Source organism: Solanum verrucosum, unplaced genomic scaffold (genome assembly GCF_900185275.1).
Source record: "Solanum verrucosum unplaced genomic scaffold, falcon-dt-bn FXZP01000100.1, whole genome shotgun sequence".
Classification (NCBI taxonomy): Eukaryota; Viridiplantae; Streptophyta; class Magnoliopsida; order Solanales; family Solanaceae; genus Solanum; species Solanum verrucosum.
This window is the reverse complement of record NW_026020254.1, coordinates 1,334,117-1,352,445: the sequence shown is the minus strand read 5'-3', so window position 1 is coordinate 1,352,445 and position 18,329 is coordinate 1,334,117. Positions and strand designations below refer to the sequence as shown.

General features: G+C 32.8%; 2 protein-coding genes across 2 annotated transcripts; one reads left to right on the top strand and one right to left on the bottom strand.

Moving 5' to 3' along the window:
* Window positions 1-7,506: 7,506 nt before the first annotated feature.
* Window positions 7,507-8,816, top strand: LOC125833211 (septum site-determining protein minD homolog, chloroplastic). Its single transcript, XM_049512355.1, has one exon. The coding sequence runs from the start codon at window positions 7,618-7,620 to the stop codon at window positions 8,614-8,616; it is 999 nt and encodes a 332-aa protein (XP_049368312.1). The 5' UTR covers window positions 7,507-7,617; the 3' UTR covers window positions 8,617-8,816.
* A 1,032-nt stretch (window positions 8,817-9,848) lies between these two features.
* Window positions 9,849-16,424, bottom strand: LOC125833202 (uncharacterized). Its single transcript, XM_049512347.1, has 14 exons — window positions 16,146-16,424; window positions 15,262-15,464; window positions 15,105-15,175; window positions 14,096-14,184; window positions 13,871-13,921; window positions 13,638-13,733; window positions 13,459-13,535; window positions 12,735-12,897; window positions 11,494-11,568; window positions 10,919-11,169; window positions 10,772-10,841; window positions 10,574-10,669; window positions 10,147-10,225; window positions 9,849-9,957 (listed from the first exon to the last, which is right to left on the bottom strand). The coding sequence occupies exons 1-14, from the start codon at window positions 16,422-16,424 to the stop codon at window positions 9,899-9,901; spliced, it is 1,659 nt and encodes a 552-aa protein (XP_049368304.1). The 3' UTR covers window positions 9,849-9,898.
* Between the last annotated feature and the right edge of the window lie 1,905 nt (window positions 16,425-18,329).

Sequence of the window (18,329 nt, the reverse complement as noted above, 5' to 3'; positions counted from 1 at the left end):
CGTCAATTTGCTTATCTAGGTTATGAGACACGTGGAAGTCTAGAACTTTGGACACTTGGAATGGACGGTTCAGATTGTGTTGAAGTGGGACCCATGGAAATGGAGAATTTTGCGCCGCTTGATCTGAATGAACTTTGTTTTTCTACTAAAAGGAGTTTGTTTTTGCTTTTTCTTCTTGATAAGGAGTTTGGTTTTGTTTTTGTTTTGAGAAAAAAGAAGAAGAGGAAAATAGGGTTATTGGTTGGAGTAGATTAGGGAATCAAAGATTGTATGGTTAGAAGTGGATGGTTGTAATTGGATGAGCTCATTCACTATGTCGTCACATGCTAAATGCATGAAGCAAAGATGATGGTTATCGATGTTCAAGATTCTGGTAAAAATCGATCTAAATTGATAAAATAAATTAATTTTATTTTAGTTTGATTTGATTTCGTTTGATTTTACATTGTTAAAATCGATAATATTTGATTTGATTTTACTCAAAAAATAAAAGAAATAATTGAATCAAATCAATTATATATAATATGGTTTTTGTATGAATAATTTTAAGTGTCTTATATATATTTTCATAGAACACTATTTATAATTTGAGGGAGGTTTAATAGAATCAATTTGGGGACATGATCTAGTTATTTGCTTTTTTTATTTTGATTTTATTTTCTTCACTATAGTAAAGACTTGACTTGGAAGAAAAAAAGTGATGATGTTGAATATGTCCATTTACTAACTATATTGGCTTTCTATTCCTCATCTTATTTTTTAATTTTATTTTCGTGTGTATGATTAATAATCGAGAAGTAAAATTGACAACTAAACCAATAAATCTATATCATATTCGATTTAATTTAAATAATTCAAAAGTCAATTAAAATAATTTGATTTTGATTTTGTTTAATAATCGTTTTAGATCGAACACTCTTACTGGTGAGGGATTGAGATGGTATTTAGCCTATTTTGTACAAATAGAACCCATAATATTTCCTCTAGTCTAATAAGTGCATTGTTAAAAAATAAAAATTATAGTTGAAAATAAATGAATTTTTTCATCCTTTAAAAATATATTAATTATTATCCTTTTTAATGAGAATGAATTGCACTAATTACAAAGTTATATTTATGTTCACATTGGTAATTCTTCATTCCATTGACATTTCCAAGAATCTTCTATGCTCGTTTTGTATTAATTAAATTTTGAGATGATTATCCTCTATTTGACTTTCACAAACGTGATTTTTTTCGGGTGAATAATATGTCAAAAGAATCGAAATAAAATTTGAGATTATTTAGAGGAGATTTGAGTTGACCAAGATTGAAAAAAATATGTATATTTACTTATTGCACAAACGTGTATGGATGTGTGTGTGTATATATATATATATATATATATATATTATATATACATAATTATATACTATTTATACAATATGATACATTACCTATACATATAATCATTTTATTGAAGTTTTTGTCACTTGTACAATTACATGAGAAACCCTTTTTACTTTGTGTTGTACTTGATATAAGTACCTAATTATGCCCATTCCTAAGACTTAGCATAAAAATGAGGACCGCTAGCTGAAAATGTTGTGCTCATTTGGATTTTGGGCAATTTCCCTGGACAGTCACCCATATTTGAGAAATTATCTAGGAATATCACTTATGTTTGTTTTATGATCACAATATCACCCAACTTTACCTCTTTTTCTCAAAATATACTTGACACAAAAAAAACATTATCTCTCTCCTAATAGGATGCCATGTCACATTATTCCTTTTTTATTATTAACATTTTTTAATTCCTTTTTTATTATTAACATTTTTTTTAATTCTTTAAAAACATTATATCCTTTGTAGTTTGACAATATGGTTACCTTATTACTCTAATAAATTAAAATATCAACAAAAAGGGAGTCCGAAGCCAAAAGGGTCATTTTTTTCCTTCAAAAAACAAAAACGGCACATAAAAAAAAAATTAACCAAAAGGGCAAAATCGCTCTTGACGGAGCAATTTTCTTTTGACAAAAATTGACGCCGTTCCGTTAAAAGAAATAAAAATCGCCACCTTAGCAGCGATTTTCTCAAAAAAAAAAAAAAAACCATTATTTCTGTAAAATCGCTGCTATAGCAGTGTTTTTATAAAAAAAGAAACATAAAGAACAAGTTTTAAATTACATAAATTTCCGGCGGCAGCCATTTAAAAAAAAAAACATGTTTTTTAAAGAAAAAATCGTTGTCGAGGCAGCAGTTTTCAATTTTAATTTTCATTTAAATCGCTGAAAGGGTAAAGATTTTTTTAAACAAAGCTTTTTCTGAAAATCGCTGGCTTCAGTTTTTATTTTTTTATTAAATTCTCTGCAAGGGTAGGATTTTTTTTAAAAAAATTAATTTCTTAAACAAAATCGAACTGTTTTTAAAAATTTTTTAAACAAAATCGCTGCTATATAGCAACGATTTTACTTTTAATTTTTTTTTTTATATAAAAACGCTGCTATAGCAGCGATTTTAAAGAAAAAATATTTTTTTGAGAAAATTTTTGTGAAGTCAGCGATTTTAATTTCTTTTAGCGGAATGCCATCAATTTTTGTCAGGAGCAATTTTGCCCTTTTGGTTATTTTTTTTTTGTGTCGTTTTTGTTTTTTAAAGAAAAAAAATTGTCCTTTTGGCTCCGGACTCAACAAAAAGGTGCCATTGCCCATTAGTGCCCATATAAAAACATTATCTCGCTTGAAAAACCGGAGGAAGCCACATATTTTCTTGAAGAATCAGAGGAGCTCATATTTGGATTTGCTGCCTAATCCCCCATAACTAGAGTAGAAATTTTTGGGCTATGTAATTTTTTTTTACTAGGTAATATGGGTTGTCTAATTTTTTTTTTAAAAATGTTAATAATAAAAAAGGAATAATGTGACATGGCATCCTATTAGGAGAAAGATAATGTTTTTTTTTGTGTCAAGTATATTTTGAGGAAAAGAGGTAAAGTTGGGTGATATTGTGGTCCTAAAACAAACATAAGTGATATTTCTAGGTAATTTCCCAAACATGGGTGACTATCTAGGGAAATTACTCCATAAGCATTTGGACTTTGAATAGGCGTTTTTGTTTTCTAAAGGCGTACATGCGGAAAGAGGAAGTAGAGCTGAGAAATGATAAATCAATAAAAAATTGCAAATAATAAGAAAATCTAAGACAATGGGTTGGGTTAGAAAAGAGTTACATGGGACTAGGTGAGGCAAAGTACAAGTAGTAGAGGAATGACAGAATGACCTGAGAAATCATTGTACTTGATTTTGTTGTCAATTAAACCCTCATATTCATTACTATCTCAACTAAATCCTTAAATTTGTTAAAACACTATTTTAAACTTTTTTTTTTACTTATCATCTTATATAACATTTTTATTCAAAGGACATGTGATACAATATACACACATTTTAAGCACATGAGGCCTTCTGAAAAGGCAATAACCACAACTTTTGACCTTTATAACAATCTTCTTCCCCAATTATTCCAACACCATTGTTGATGACGTAGAAATTGAGGTGTACTCAATTGTATTATACACACCAATAAGTAATTCGTAAAAGGATATTAAAGAGTAAATTTTAGGATTAACAAACATAAAAATCATATTAGCGCAATATAGCTACAGTTTTGCTATTTGTGCTCCATAGCCAAAATATGTTTGCTATGGAGCATCTGATTTGTATAAGTCGCACCAATCTTTATAAAAATTGTGGTGATTTGTATAAAAAATGTGTTTATATATGTATATATTATCTTTGTTAGGCTAGAGTGGCGAGTGAGATTGGGAGAGAGAGGAGAGAGGCGAGCGAGGGAGAGCAGAGAGTGGAGAGAGATGAATTGTATTTGTATATCGGTTTGATAATTATATATATGTAACTACTATGTATATGTATCAATGATTGTGTTTGTATATCTGCATAAAATTTGAATTCGTATACAATTGAATCAAGTTAAAACATTTGTATTTGTATATCAAATCTCACGCTCGCTTTATACAAACACAAATTATACATTATATTTTATATAGTTGTGTTTGTATAAAGCGTGAGAGAGAGAAAGGCAAAGAGAACTGGGCAGGGAAAGATTTGTATTTGTATAATTGTATGTGTATAAGACGGAGAGATATGTATTGGTATATGTATATACAGTCTCTCTCGCTTTATGTATAAAGTGAGAGAGGCGAGCAAGAAAGGGTTGAAAAAGAGGAGAGTGGCGAGCTAGATTCCAGAGAGAGGAGAGAGAGGCGAATGGCAAGAAGTTTGTTGCGAATTGGAATTAAATTAAATTGTAGCTACAAAATTTATTTTGAATTAATAGTTTGCTATAATGCACAATTTCCCTATTAAATATTGTGCTTTAATGAGTTTAAAAATTCAATTAGCAAAATAACGAGTGGAAGGATCGAACTGACAAACAAAATCAAGTACAAAATTTTATTTGGACATTCCGCCTACAAAAATTAAGTAAGACTAATTAAACTAATGATAATCAAATTAACTCATGATAATAATGTGTTGGTTCTGGGATAAGACACACTTACTGGCCAAACAAATAAATTCGAATAATCGCACGAGAGAGAATAGTATTTTGATGATCCCTAATTTAGTGGAGCAACTTCCTGAGCACTCTATAAATGACAACTTGATGTGTATTCTCAAAAACATAAAAGAACAAAAAGATTATGCTTTATAAAATCATCGGGTGAGGGCATTTTCAACCCTACACTCTATTTTACTCTCCAAATAGATAACTATAGAGTTCTTTGTTTTTCAAACAATCAACTCCAATCCAATTCTCTATTTTACTATTTAAAAAAGAATCGTTTTTCTCTCTCCTTAATATTATATTATTATTTCTATTTCATTCTTATTTTCCTATTTTATAATATAAATTTTTTATTTCTTTTTTCCAATAATTACTTTATATAATTGTCATGTGATATAAAATTTTATTTTTCAATTTTTTTATTTAATATAAAATTATATTTTATTCTAAATTTTTAAATAACATTTTGGCAAGAAAATATTATATAATATACAAATTAATGGACAAATTCAAATAAAAGTGAAATACAATTACATAAACATTATATAAACACTCATTTTCAAAATTATTACGTTGCTCCCATAATGCTCTATTAATGCATTACGGAGTTCAAAATGAGCATTTTTGTCCTTGATTTTTTTTTATGTCTAGCAAAAAATTGTTCAAATCGGAGATTTTCATCTACCACAATTTCTGTCGTTAGAGTTGGAGCCTCTACGATATCTTGAAATGGTGAATTAAGATCACGTTCATCCTCAATTATTATAATCTTGTGCAGTATAATACATGTAGCACTTCCTTTCTCCAAAAACGTGACGGTCCTGCAATACTTGCAAAACTCCGAATGCACGTTCAACATCATTTCGGCATGATTCTTGTTTCATCGTGAATTAATTATTATGTTATGTATTGTATTTTATCTTGTATTTAAATTATTATGTCATATATTGTAGGGATAAAGGTCTGAAAAATATCCCAACTTTGGTCGAATTTGCTGTTGCGATACTAAACTTTCTATTACCTCCCCAAACTATTTAATACCGTATTTTAAACATATATATTTGCCCACGTGGACATAAAAAATAATGTAAAATTATAAATAGTAATGTGTCCACGTGGGCACATATATACCTTTAAAATACACTATTAAATAGTTCATGGGGTAAAAAAATACGATATTAAATAGTCTAGGGAGGTAATAGGTTCTTATGAAAGTTTAGTATCGCAACAACAAATCCGACCAAAGTTGGGATATTTTTCAAACCCTTATCCCTATATTGTATTGTTATCTTGTATTTAAATTATCATATTATGTATCGTATTTTTAAACTAAATTTTTCATCTTTTCATTTTAATTTTGTATATTCTTTATAGTGAAAATTAAAAATAAAATCAAATTATTTTATTGACGAAAATTAGAAAAAATTAAAATACTATTAATTCGAAATGAAAGTAGAATATATTAAATAATATATATATTTTTAAAATATTATATTACATTTAAAAAGAATTATGAATATTAGATATTTAATTAATGACATTATATGTAAAATAATATGTTAATTAAAAAGTAATAGAAATAATAATAAAATATTCAAAAAGTGAAATAGAGAGTGTGAATAGTAGTTCTCGAAATTTGGAAAACTACTATTCACCCACTCCAAAATATGAAGAATAGAGAGTGATATGGAGGTGGGTTGGAGTGTCCATTCTCTATTTTATTCTCCAAATATAAAGAATTGAGAGTAAAATAGAGATGGATTGGAGATTGTCTAATTATATTATGAATGCACATTGCGCAAAAAGGAGGAAAGTCTTTAGAATTCTATGCATGAGCTTTGCCTTTGGTCAACAACAACAATAAATCTAGTGAAATCCCACAAAGTAAGATCTAGGTAGAGTAGAATATATGCAGATCTTGTTATTATTTTTTCGAGATAGAAAGATTATTTCCAAAGAAACTTTCAGCTCAAGCAAATAAAAGCAGTAATCAAAAGAAAAACATGACCACTAATAGCAAAATAGTGCATTATATATGCAAGAAACCGTAACATTAACAACAAGATGCAATTACCTACACAATAAACCACATAAGATAATTGGAAACTCGAAATCAAACACTACGTGAATATGCTAATACTATGACCGACATGTAGCTCTACTCAGCCAAAAACTAAAATAGGCTAGAAATAAGAACACCTCTCAACTATCTACTAACCTTCTGCCTTATACACAATCTTTGTACTTTCTTTATCTAAAATCATATTCTCAATCATGTGCAAATACACTATATCCTACATAATCACATCTTTCCAAGTCTCTTGAGGGGGTAGGGGTAGCACTCATGGCTATAGATACAAGTCAAAACCTACATCTTTAATTTCCTCATTTTCATTCTTATAGATACACAAATGACTCATTCATATATTTGTCTTATTTAAAAATAAGAACAAACACAAATAACCACAAAAGCATAAGAGGAATTAAGAGTAGTAGGATTACGTATAGATCGATTCAATTTTGAAGTCTACTGATTCAACTTATTGATCATTATCAATTGAATCATTAAAATTTCACATAAAAAATCATTAAAATCACTTAAAAATAAAGTGACAAACAAATAAATCATGAACATAAATTTGACATATTTTATCTTAGCTCAAAAGCAAAAACTGATATATGATAGTATTGTAGACACTCAACAGTTAGCGACAAACAAAAATGAAAGTATGAAACTAAACCTTAATTTCATATACACAATAATATAAAGATAATTTATTATCGATTAACCGTTAAGAATTGATAATTTAATATTAAAAGAATTAAACCACTACCAAAATTGCTAAACCAATAAGTCAATAACTTTTTTCGATTCGGGTCATCGATTTCGATTCGGGTTTAAACAACCTACCTGTGCAAGAAAGATATCTTACCTTTTTCAATTCCAGTGCCGTCTTCTTCTCCATTCAAGACATCAAACATGTTCCTGTGAAGTTTCCTCTCTTTCACCAAAACACCACTCTTCTCTTTTCATTCTTCTACACAAAAATGTTATCTCTGCAGCCACTCTCTAACCCTAAATCCTCATCTCTCTACTCTTCTTCCTTTACCCCTCCCAATTCCTTATCCCCCAAAACCCTAAAACCCATTCTCGCCTTCAGGCCTTCTAGAAACTTATACCCTTCCATCCATTCTATGCTCCAGTACAACCGCAAGCCTCAACTCGCCGGAGATACCCCGAGAGTCGTCGTCATTACATCAGGCAAAGGCGGCGTCGGCAAGACTACTACCACCGCCAACATCGGTCTTTCATTAGCTCGGCTCGGCTTCTCTGTCGTCGCCATTGATTGCGATGTTGGTCTCCGCAACCTTGACCTCCTCCTGGGCTTAGAAAACCGGGTTAATTATACTGTTGTCGAGGTTCTCAACGGCGATTGCAGACTTGATCAGGCTCTTGTACGTGATAAGCGGTGGTCCAATTTCGAGCTGCTGTGTATTTCCAAGCCCAGATCCAAATTGCCGATAGGGTTTGGTGGGAAAGCTTTGGTTTGGCTTGTGGATGCCCTAAAAGCTCGTGATGAAGGTGGTCCGGATTTCATTATCATTGATTGCCCAGCTGGCATTGATGCTGGGTTCATTACGGCTATAACTCCAGCAAATGAGGCTGTACTAGTGACAACGCCAGATATCACCAGCTTACGAGACGCTGATAGAGTGACAGGATTGTTAGAATGTGATGGAATAAGGGATATCAAGATGATTGTGAACAGGGTTCGGACTGATATGATAAAAGGGGAAGATATGATGTCTGTATTGGATGTGCAGGAAATGCTGGGGCTTCCATTGTTGGGGGTAATACCTGAGGATTCCGAAGTTATTAGAAGTACTAACAGAGGTTATCCGCTTGTGTTGAACAAGCCACCAGCTTTGGCAGGTCTGGCATTTGAGCAAGCAGCTTGGAGGTTGGTGGAGCAAGATAGTATGGAGACTGTAATGATGGAGGAGGAGCCAAAGAAACGTGGATTTTTCTCCTTTTTTGGACGATAGCTTGATGATTCTCTTCTTAGTAGTGGTTTTGGTAAGCTTTCTGTAATTGTTTGATCATGTTTTTTGGAAGGTTCTCTGAGACAAGAAAACTGTGTATAGTAGAGAGTTAAACGTTTGCATTCTTCCTTTGTTACTATTCAGGATTCTGTTTGTAGGATAGTTGAAGATTAGTGCACTTGTTTTGTTTTTGTTGGATTTGAGTTGAAAACTATGTCATGTGCGTCTGCGCAAAATGTGATTTTTCCTCCTCTCCTCCAATCTAAATTTGAGTTACTTACTCTTGCTTTGAGTCCAGTCTGTGATCTTCACTCTGTTGCCTATTTGCTTGCTATGCATGTACTGGGGAATCACTCTTAAATCAGTGCTCACAAGTAGATTTTATATAAGTTTCCCTCAGCAGTGGTAAGTTTAGATATTTGTGGGTGTAAATACCTGTGTTAGTGAGAGAAGTATGTAGCCTCTTTGCAGCCAGCTCATTAGATGTTGATATGCATAGTGCTTCTATTGAAACAGAACCTGTTTGAACTTCCATAAGCATTGAATAGAATAGATTACAGTGTACAACAATATTGCACAAGGCAAAGCTCCTGCTGTACAAAAAGAAACCAAGGAGGTGAATAGTGATCATTTTTTTGCTAAGGCAAATATTTCTATTAATAATTTGGATATCCCCCTTAACCAAGTAGTAAAATCAAAAATTGATGATCTACAACACAATATCATTCTCTACAAAGGACGAGCTGTCTTCTGTATTAATAAATGCACCAACAAGAAACTAGAAATGAGGAGATATTCTTTAAATGTACATAGCTGTCCTAAACCTTCAAAGGCTCTCCTATCTAAGGAGGCGGTCCATAAAGGGAGGAACTGTACTGTTACATACTCAAGAATCAAGACGATCAGTGATGCTGGGAGGTGAGCCGATAGGGCTCAAGAATTACTATTGGGGTGCAATTGAGTGCTTTCTTACACCACCCCTTCTGTATCATTGACCGGGTCTGTTCCCAGAATGGTGAGTTTTTCTGCAGTAGGGAAAGCAATCAATGGATGCAAACATCACAAGCAATTGAACATTATGATCATCATATCTGCATGACGAGATTCTCTATCATTAGGTCAGGCTTGCCGCCTTATATTTAATGCAGATGAATGTGCACAGCTCTAGAACCTCGGCTTCAAATTTAGCCAATTATATGTGAAGGCTATAAACATCTGAGTTAGCTGCCAGTCTCGTGAAGGCTATAAACATCTGAGTTAGCTGCCAGTCTCGTGAAGCAGTACATTATAGCAATCTGTGCTGCAATTCAGTTAGTAGTTTACGACCCACTGAAGTTATGTCTCCTGAAAAAGAGATGTCAATATCAAATCTCATAAATAAGAAGCCTAAAATTCGTGTCTTTTTTTTACAATTGATATTCCCTTCTTTGTTTTCATGTTTTCCTTTTCGTCCATCTTGTGAAGAATGATCTCCTTAGACAATGGACAAATGCTATGCAAGGGTTTTTCTCTCAGGGAAATCAGAATGTCTACCTGATCCTAGGGTCAAGATGACAGTTTCATGATCGGGATCCTTGGATATATGAACAACCAGCATTTCCAGCACTTGTATCTGTTAAGTTAAACACCATAAAGAGAGGGGGGGTTAACCAAGATGAAACACAAGTTGACTTGTGCAGTACTATAATTGATGTGGTATTCTTAGAACAATGGCAATAAATATGGTTATCTAGAGAAAGAGAAGCTTCCCTCTCTTTCCTACCATCACATTTCACGAAGATAATTTTCCTTTTATTCATTAGAGACCTAAGAATAGGAAGTCGGTATTTTGTGAAATTAGACTTGATTATTCTCATGTTCAAAACATTTGTAACTACAAGGACATCACAGCAAAATTCCTGGCAACCCAACATATACAACTGTGAGGAAGTTTTCTTAGATGCAGTGAGTTACGGCATACCAGGGAAGGGATAAACTCAGATGGTGGGTCAACTATAGATATTGCAAGATCGCGGCCATTGATCTTCCACAGATTTGTTTCTCTAGCTTCATAAATCTTGCAGCAGAAACAAATTACATCTCCTTAGCCAAGATAGAAAAAGGGGATAACAACATTAACTTAAGGAGCTTTACCATTGGAATTCAAAAATGGTAATACCTCTGTAATCACAACCCTATCCGCATTAGTGAATGCAATAGCAAAGTCATCTTTCAATGCTGCTAGACGACTGCAAATTCTGAAAATTTCAAGCATTGTGCAATCAATGTAATTGTAATTTGGAAGGAGAATACTCTTTGTATATACCTGTATGTATGAGGCTGAAATATTACTACAAGTTTTTGAAACGGAAACCTCTGGCGTGCTGCTTGAATAGTAGCTTGAATTTCGGTGGGATGGTGAGCATAGTCATCGTATATATGGCACCCACGGACTGTACCTATCCTCTCAAAACGTCTAGAAACACCTTCAAAATTTTGCAAGTGTAGTTTCAAAGAAGCAATGGAACTAAGAAAGTTTTTCTGATCCGTGGAAAGAGCACTGATTGTTGCAATGACCTGCCAGTGGGGATATTCAAAGCAGCAACAGAACTCAACCAAAATTTTCTTTACTTGCAGTGGGGAAATGAAACAACTTAGCAAGCTAAACCATGTTTTCTTCGAATACAGATGCCTAAACTATGATATAATCACGAGAAGCCAACAAATTATTCCAGTTTTGGACCCCGTTGATGTATCAAGAAGTTAAAATTGATTGGCTGTACTGGCATTCTTAATAGCCTATAATATTTGAGTAAAGATCATAGAAAAGAGAAAATAGTTCTGCTACTTAAACGTCTACTTACACTGATAAAACAAAAAAAAATTAAATGTTATACTTACTGCTAATGAATTAAGAACATTGTGGACTCCAGGCATCTGTAGGCTGATGTCCGCAATATGAAGTCCCTTGTGAAACTGGAATAAGGAAATAATATCTTTAGACTACATACATGCACGAGAATAATAGGTATTCCATACGCCACTTGCTTCAAATAATTCAGAGAGTAGGTATGAATAGAAAACAGCAAAAAATTACTCTACATGGCATTATATTTTTGCATTTTTTCTGCAAGAATACTGTGCAGTGTGCACCATACAGAACTTGTAAAGCTTCAAATTCGTTAACAGAAACAAAAAGTTGGAATTGACAATTTCCCTATAAAACAAAGTTTCTTCACAAGACCTAGAACCTATTTGTTGTCAATATATATTCTTTAATCTACAAGCAAATTCGGGTCCTCCAAAATCAAATGGAGAAAGTATAATAACTCAATTGAAGTGACACTGTAACCGTGCTGCAAAATTCTAGAGATGGAATAAGGTCAAGCACTCATATTAAGTCACGTGAAGATTCAGAATCAAAAAGAATATCAGAACCTGGTCTACTTCATATTTATTTGATCTAATGTTTGTTTTTTGTTCGTTCTAGTTATATGATCCCTACTCCAAATAAAAACTGTGACTAAAATTTTCAAATTAAAACGTCCCAGTTCACAACTGAATATACAATGTCTTTTTCAAATTTCAGAGTGCATTTGGTAATGACCGAAAGCATGATTTATTTTCTGGTGTTTGGTATTGGGTTGGAAATTCGGAAAGTTGACTCTTTGATCCTTTTTCCAAGTACCCCAAATTGTATTGGTTATTTTGGGGATGGAGGGAGCAAGAAAGGAGCTTACCTCCCAAATGTTCACGTTATTGTGAGTTGTTGCATTCTTTCATAGTCTTTGAAAGAAACAGAAATAAGAAATTGTTTTGAATTGGACTCTGGAGAAAATAATTTACAGATTTGTAGAGGAAGACTTAATTAATGATCCATCTTACGTAGAGTTATATTAAGTTGCTCTTACACTTTCTTGACAAGTGAATTTATGATCATGCAGCCTAGAGTTGCCAACTGAAGTACAAAGCACGTGCAGAATTAGCAAAGCATTTTCACTTCCTTAGGAATAAGCTACGTACAAGTTCCCTGTATGTTATTTTCAGATAATAATTCTAAGAACTAATGAACTTATTTCAGTTTTACATAGACTAGTAGATTTCATCTAGAGCTATATATTCTAAAGAACAAATGTACTTACCAGCTGATAGTCACTACCCCCACAAGAGTTTGGGGATATTGATACGGCATGCCAATCGTTACAACTAGAAATTCCGTAAGTTGAAATCTGGAATGCATCATTGCGAAGAACTGGAAGAGCAGAGCCTGAGTCCGTTTTGTTGACCAAAGAACATGCAACCGGACTGTAAATCCAATCAGAAAATCATTGTTGGTAACTACGTTAGACATGAAAATTTGATATTTCCTTTGTTAGCCTCAGAATGAGATCAATTTATGTGATCTATAACTAAAGATACATAAGCCACCAAATGATAGTTTGTAAAACATAAATGAGACCTTCTGTAATAGAATGATCAAGGTATCAGAGGACAACTAATAAGTTCACTTTTCTGGTTATGGATTAATGTTCCATATCCTCATAGATGCAGCATCCACAGGTTGGTTGAGAAATGATTTTATAAGAACTGTAGTCATTGAACTCTGCATAGTACGTGGATAATATCTTCGGAGTACTGTTCTAAAGGACAATGACCAACAAAGTAGCAGCAGGCGTATATTTTCTGCTGTAAAAAGAATATGGCATAGTTGATTGTTCTCCTTCGGGGAGATGTTTCCTATGAAAAATGAGATTTTTTTTTTGTGTGAAATCTTCAACAAGTTTCTATTTGAGTAAGAAATTTGATGCTAAATCCACTCAATCCATGAAATGTATCAACCTTGTAAGGAAAGTTATCAATATATACCTATCACCGCATAAAATTAAATGTCCTCCAACCCTTATCTGACCTATGAACTTCCTGAAAATAGTTTTAACTGCTTCCTGAGATTAGACAGAAACAATCTGATGATAATCTGGTCATTCCAGACACCAAATAAATCAAATTTAGTACATGGCAGACACTACAAGCAGTGAATCACTAACCTCGTCTTGAAACATGTCTACATGTTCCCAATCTACATTTGTTACCACAGCTATTTGAGGTGTTACTCCAAGGAAGCAACAGTCATATTCATCAGCCTACATTAGAAAGAACATAGATTAGACTTACAGAAATAACAATTATAATAATTTTCTATCTCTTAAAATTTTACAAAGAAAAACAAACGCATGCAAACAACCAGATACAAGAAAAGAGGTGTGAAAGGATTGGATACCTCCAGTACAAAGTTGCAACCAGTTCCACAGATGATGTTTCTTTCAGCAAGCTGCAGAAGGCAATTACGTCAAAAGTAAGTTTTGTGTGTGAATGGAAAAACCCACAGTAGATTCAAATGCTCTAATGTGAACAAAAATCGACTTATCGACCTGCAAGGACTGTTGACAAACTCCCAATGGGCATATCAAGAGAAACTTCATACGAAGATGCAGAGTGAACCTACCTGTGGTACCCGAGCCCCAATTACAGCTGTAAGATCATCCCCCATTGCATTTAATACAAAAGCAAGCATACTAGCTGTGGTAGTCTTCCCTGCATTGGTCAATAAATCAACAGAAAGCACGAGAAGTGAAATTTTGGTGTTAAAAAAGGCTGAAACAAGAGTAGATCAAATTACCAGACTAAATAATAGACAGCAGCCAAAGACCTTCCAGAATCAGTCTCAGCTGATAGATATCATAGAGTTCAAAGCCAAACATCTTATCAGGCCTTAAAAGTTCTACGCAACTCATAACATGAATTTTACCTATTAATTTGCTAATAACACAATAGTTCATTAGTAACATTGTTTTTTGCTTATAGGAAACCTGAAACTCTCTTCTTCAAAATGTTGCCTAAATCTCGTCTTCTCTCTTTCTCGGAATAACCCCTTCAGTCAATGGTGTTGTTCTTCTCTCTTTTGAATACTCTATGCTTTGAATCCTTCTTCACACCTATGTTGGAGCAAGACAGTCGAGTATGCACAAAAACCAGAGCAGATACACATTCCGCCAAGAAGTGTTCCCATGGATCAAATTGCTAAGCTAATAAAGCAGGAGAGTTCCAAGGTTTTGGCAGAGCTGACTAACACAAGCGAAAATGCAAAATGGTTTACGCTACAAGCAAGATAGTGAAGTTCCTCTTATTTCAGATTCCTTGGGAACACGATATTACATCATGATTCTAGTCAAGATCTCATAAAATGTTCAGTTCTGTACATAATTACGTTGATTTTGAACACAAGTACAATTGCACATGCGTTTCAAACAACAGATTCACCCAAGAGAAGTCGGCTAACACAAATGCATACACCTCAGGGAATTTTCTTCATATTTCAGACTTCCGTGTAAATACAAGCAAATATTGAGTCTTGTCAAAAATCATAACATTGTCCATGTTTAGCAAAGTTTGGCATCGAATAGATTTGTCACATATTGACAATAACCCCACAAACACAAAAGAAGTAAGATTACCATGGCTCCCACTGACAGCAATGAGGTTGTAACCTTTGGTGATCCTACCCAACCAAGCTCCTCGCTTGTACCTACAAGAACAGAATATCACTATCTAAGTCCAAGTCTAACTTCGGTAACAGAAATTCAATCAAAAAGTTAAGATTAACATACTCACACAGGTATTCCAACAGACTCGGCATGTAAAATCTCCACATTGCCCCCACGAATAGCACTTGACACAACAAGGGAATCAGGCACCAACCCATTATTCTTTCTCAAATTAAGCTCAGAATGGCCAATATACACTCGAGCACCTGCTTCTCGCAATGCGTCCATGGCATCGCTCCACGTCATATCAGAACCACTGACCTCATAACCCTAGTGTGTTTCCAAATTCAGTTCAATTTAATTCTAACCTACCATTAGATGGGAAATGGAAGAAAGAAAGAAGAGTAACAATTATTGTTTGTCCAAATAATAATGCGTCGTTTGATTCATGTATTAGCATGCAAAGGCTATGATACATAACATTGTTATGTGCTTAATAATAATGTAGGAGTTATGCAATTGTTATTCGATGGATACTAATACAAGCTTGGATTGTTTAATACCAAATGTTGCATGCTGAGTTATATATTGCAAAGCTGAGTTTTATGTTGCAAAACACATGTTGTATTAATTATGAGCATTTATGCCATGATTAGTTCTCTTTCTACAGCCAACAAAATCACCCCTAAGAGTTGAGGGAGGTATCACAAGCTATTTTATGAAATTGAGAAAGTTACTTCATCCATCCCAAAAAAATAAGACAGGGTTTTGGAGTACCATAGTCAAATCATTCAATTTTGTGTCTCAATTCAAACACGATTTCATAATCACTGGCAAATAAAATTAACATTTCTGAAACTCCACGATTTCATAATCACTGGCAAATAAAATTAACGTTTCTGAAACTCCAGAGCAAGTAACATCACATTCACAACTTTACAATTACGAAATTTATAGAAAAGAGAAGTTAGCCACCAAATATAAATAGTGTGAGTGACAGAAAATATATACTTGTTTGAGAGCAAGCATGGCGAGAGCGGACAAACCACAACCTCCAACGCCGACAAAGTGAATCCATTCCTTCCCTTTGCACTCTCTTGCACCGATGACTTCTGCATTGTCGCAATCCGTAATCACTGGGGATAATTTCAAAGAAGGGGAAGTTGTTCGAACGTATTTTAATTTGCGACTCTGAACTATTTGGCGGCGATTTGTAAGAGTAATTGCTTGAGAATAACTACAACTTCTTTCCGGGTAGTTCGCCGGCGACATTATTGCCGATAGTTCCATTTTTCGAGGTGGGGACGTCGGGCTCAAAGCAAAGTCACTCTTACGTCGTGTTTACTGTTTAGGGAGCATTCAAAATTCATCAGAGAAAAAGAGAAGAAAATTGAATTATGCAAAGGGAAAATAACTATTTTGGTCCTTATATTCTTGTTTAATTCCATTGTTAGCCTTGTAATATTCCACGTAGAACATTTAACCTCTACTCTCAATATAACTTAAACTAATTTAAGCATAACTTTTATTCGAACCAAACGACCTTGAATTAAATAATATGGATGATCTTAGTGCAATTACTTAATGAAGCTTATGAGATTAATGGTGTGTTAGTTTTAAGAGGGATAATTTAGGTATTGCACATACTAATTTTAGAACCTTAATGCTAAATAGGGAATCTTTCGTAACATGATTTTTCCAAGCTTTTTTTTTCTTCTTTCATGGTACGCGGTGGAAATAAAAATAAACTTAAAATTATGAATGAATGACTCAATATTTTTATGTTCATAATGCAAATTCTACTATACTAATTGCAATAGAATAACATTAGACAACATTGATCGACGATTTAGAAAAACAATATAAAAGAAGAAATATCATAACATCTATAGGCACAAATTACTTTGGGGTGCGTTTATCAATTTTAGCATCTTTTTTTTTTTTCTGATTGAAAATGGGGTCACTAATAATGCAGTGTCCGCCATTTTTTAATTTTTGTTGTTGTCCACTAATAGGGAAAAGGGCTTTCAGCCAAAGACTCAAGTAATTTCTAAATTTGCGAATCTTACGTGTTTAACAAGATTGATATCACAAGGTTAAGTTAAAAAGGAACTTAAATTAAGAGAATTTATTAGAAATTAATTTATTTAATATTTTATTCTCAAAACTTACTTAACTTTATTTCTTATTAAAATAAATTATTTTTCTATTTATTTATTAGTTCAACTTATTTTGACATTTTCAAATCCAACTTAATCTGTTCATTTGACTCATCTCTATCATCACTAAACATATTATAATAAAAACCAAACCAATTACAAAAGAACTTCTATCCCAAAGAAAAAAAAGTAGGAGTATCCTAACATATCAATTAAAAACAATTATATTCCTTACGTACACATCTTGACTTTTTGTGAGATTTCATAAATATTCTTCCATACAAATCTGTTATTATTACATTTGCATCATCAGAGCATTTTTTCAGCAAGCAGATCCCCAAGTTTGAGAGAAAAATTCATAGAATAAGAAACTTAATTATTTAAGTTTATCTATTAATATTATATTCCAATCAAACTACGTAATATATTTACCAATATTTCTATCAGAAAAAATAACTGTATACATACTAATAATATATAAAAAAGTAACAACATATACTATTCCAGTAAAGCTAACCATATTTATGCTAATATTTCATTATTATTTTTTTAAAAAAAAACTACTTGTATATCTGTTTGTATTCAAATTATGCTAATTTTTATACTCATTATTATTCTTATCAAACAAACAATATCATTCAAATATTACAAAATAATAAGCTACTATTAAAATTCTATAAAACAATAATTATATAGAATGATGTCAGTACTCCATCAAACCTAAAAGAGCAACTTTCACATATAGCAAACACAAAATTCATATTTGTATGCTATAGCAAAGTTTGCATAATTGCGCTTCATAGCAAACATAAATATGTATATTTCGCTATACATATACAAAAGAAAACAATTGTATAATCTGCTTTGATATACATATACAAAAAGATTAATTGTATAAAGTGAGAGAGGCCAGTGAGCGAACGAGATCTGAGAGAGGGGAGAGAGGGAAACGAAAATATATGTATATATACAATTTTCACGCATTTTATATATTTGCGTTTTTGTATAAAGTGAGAGAGGCGAGTGAGAGAGCGAG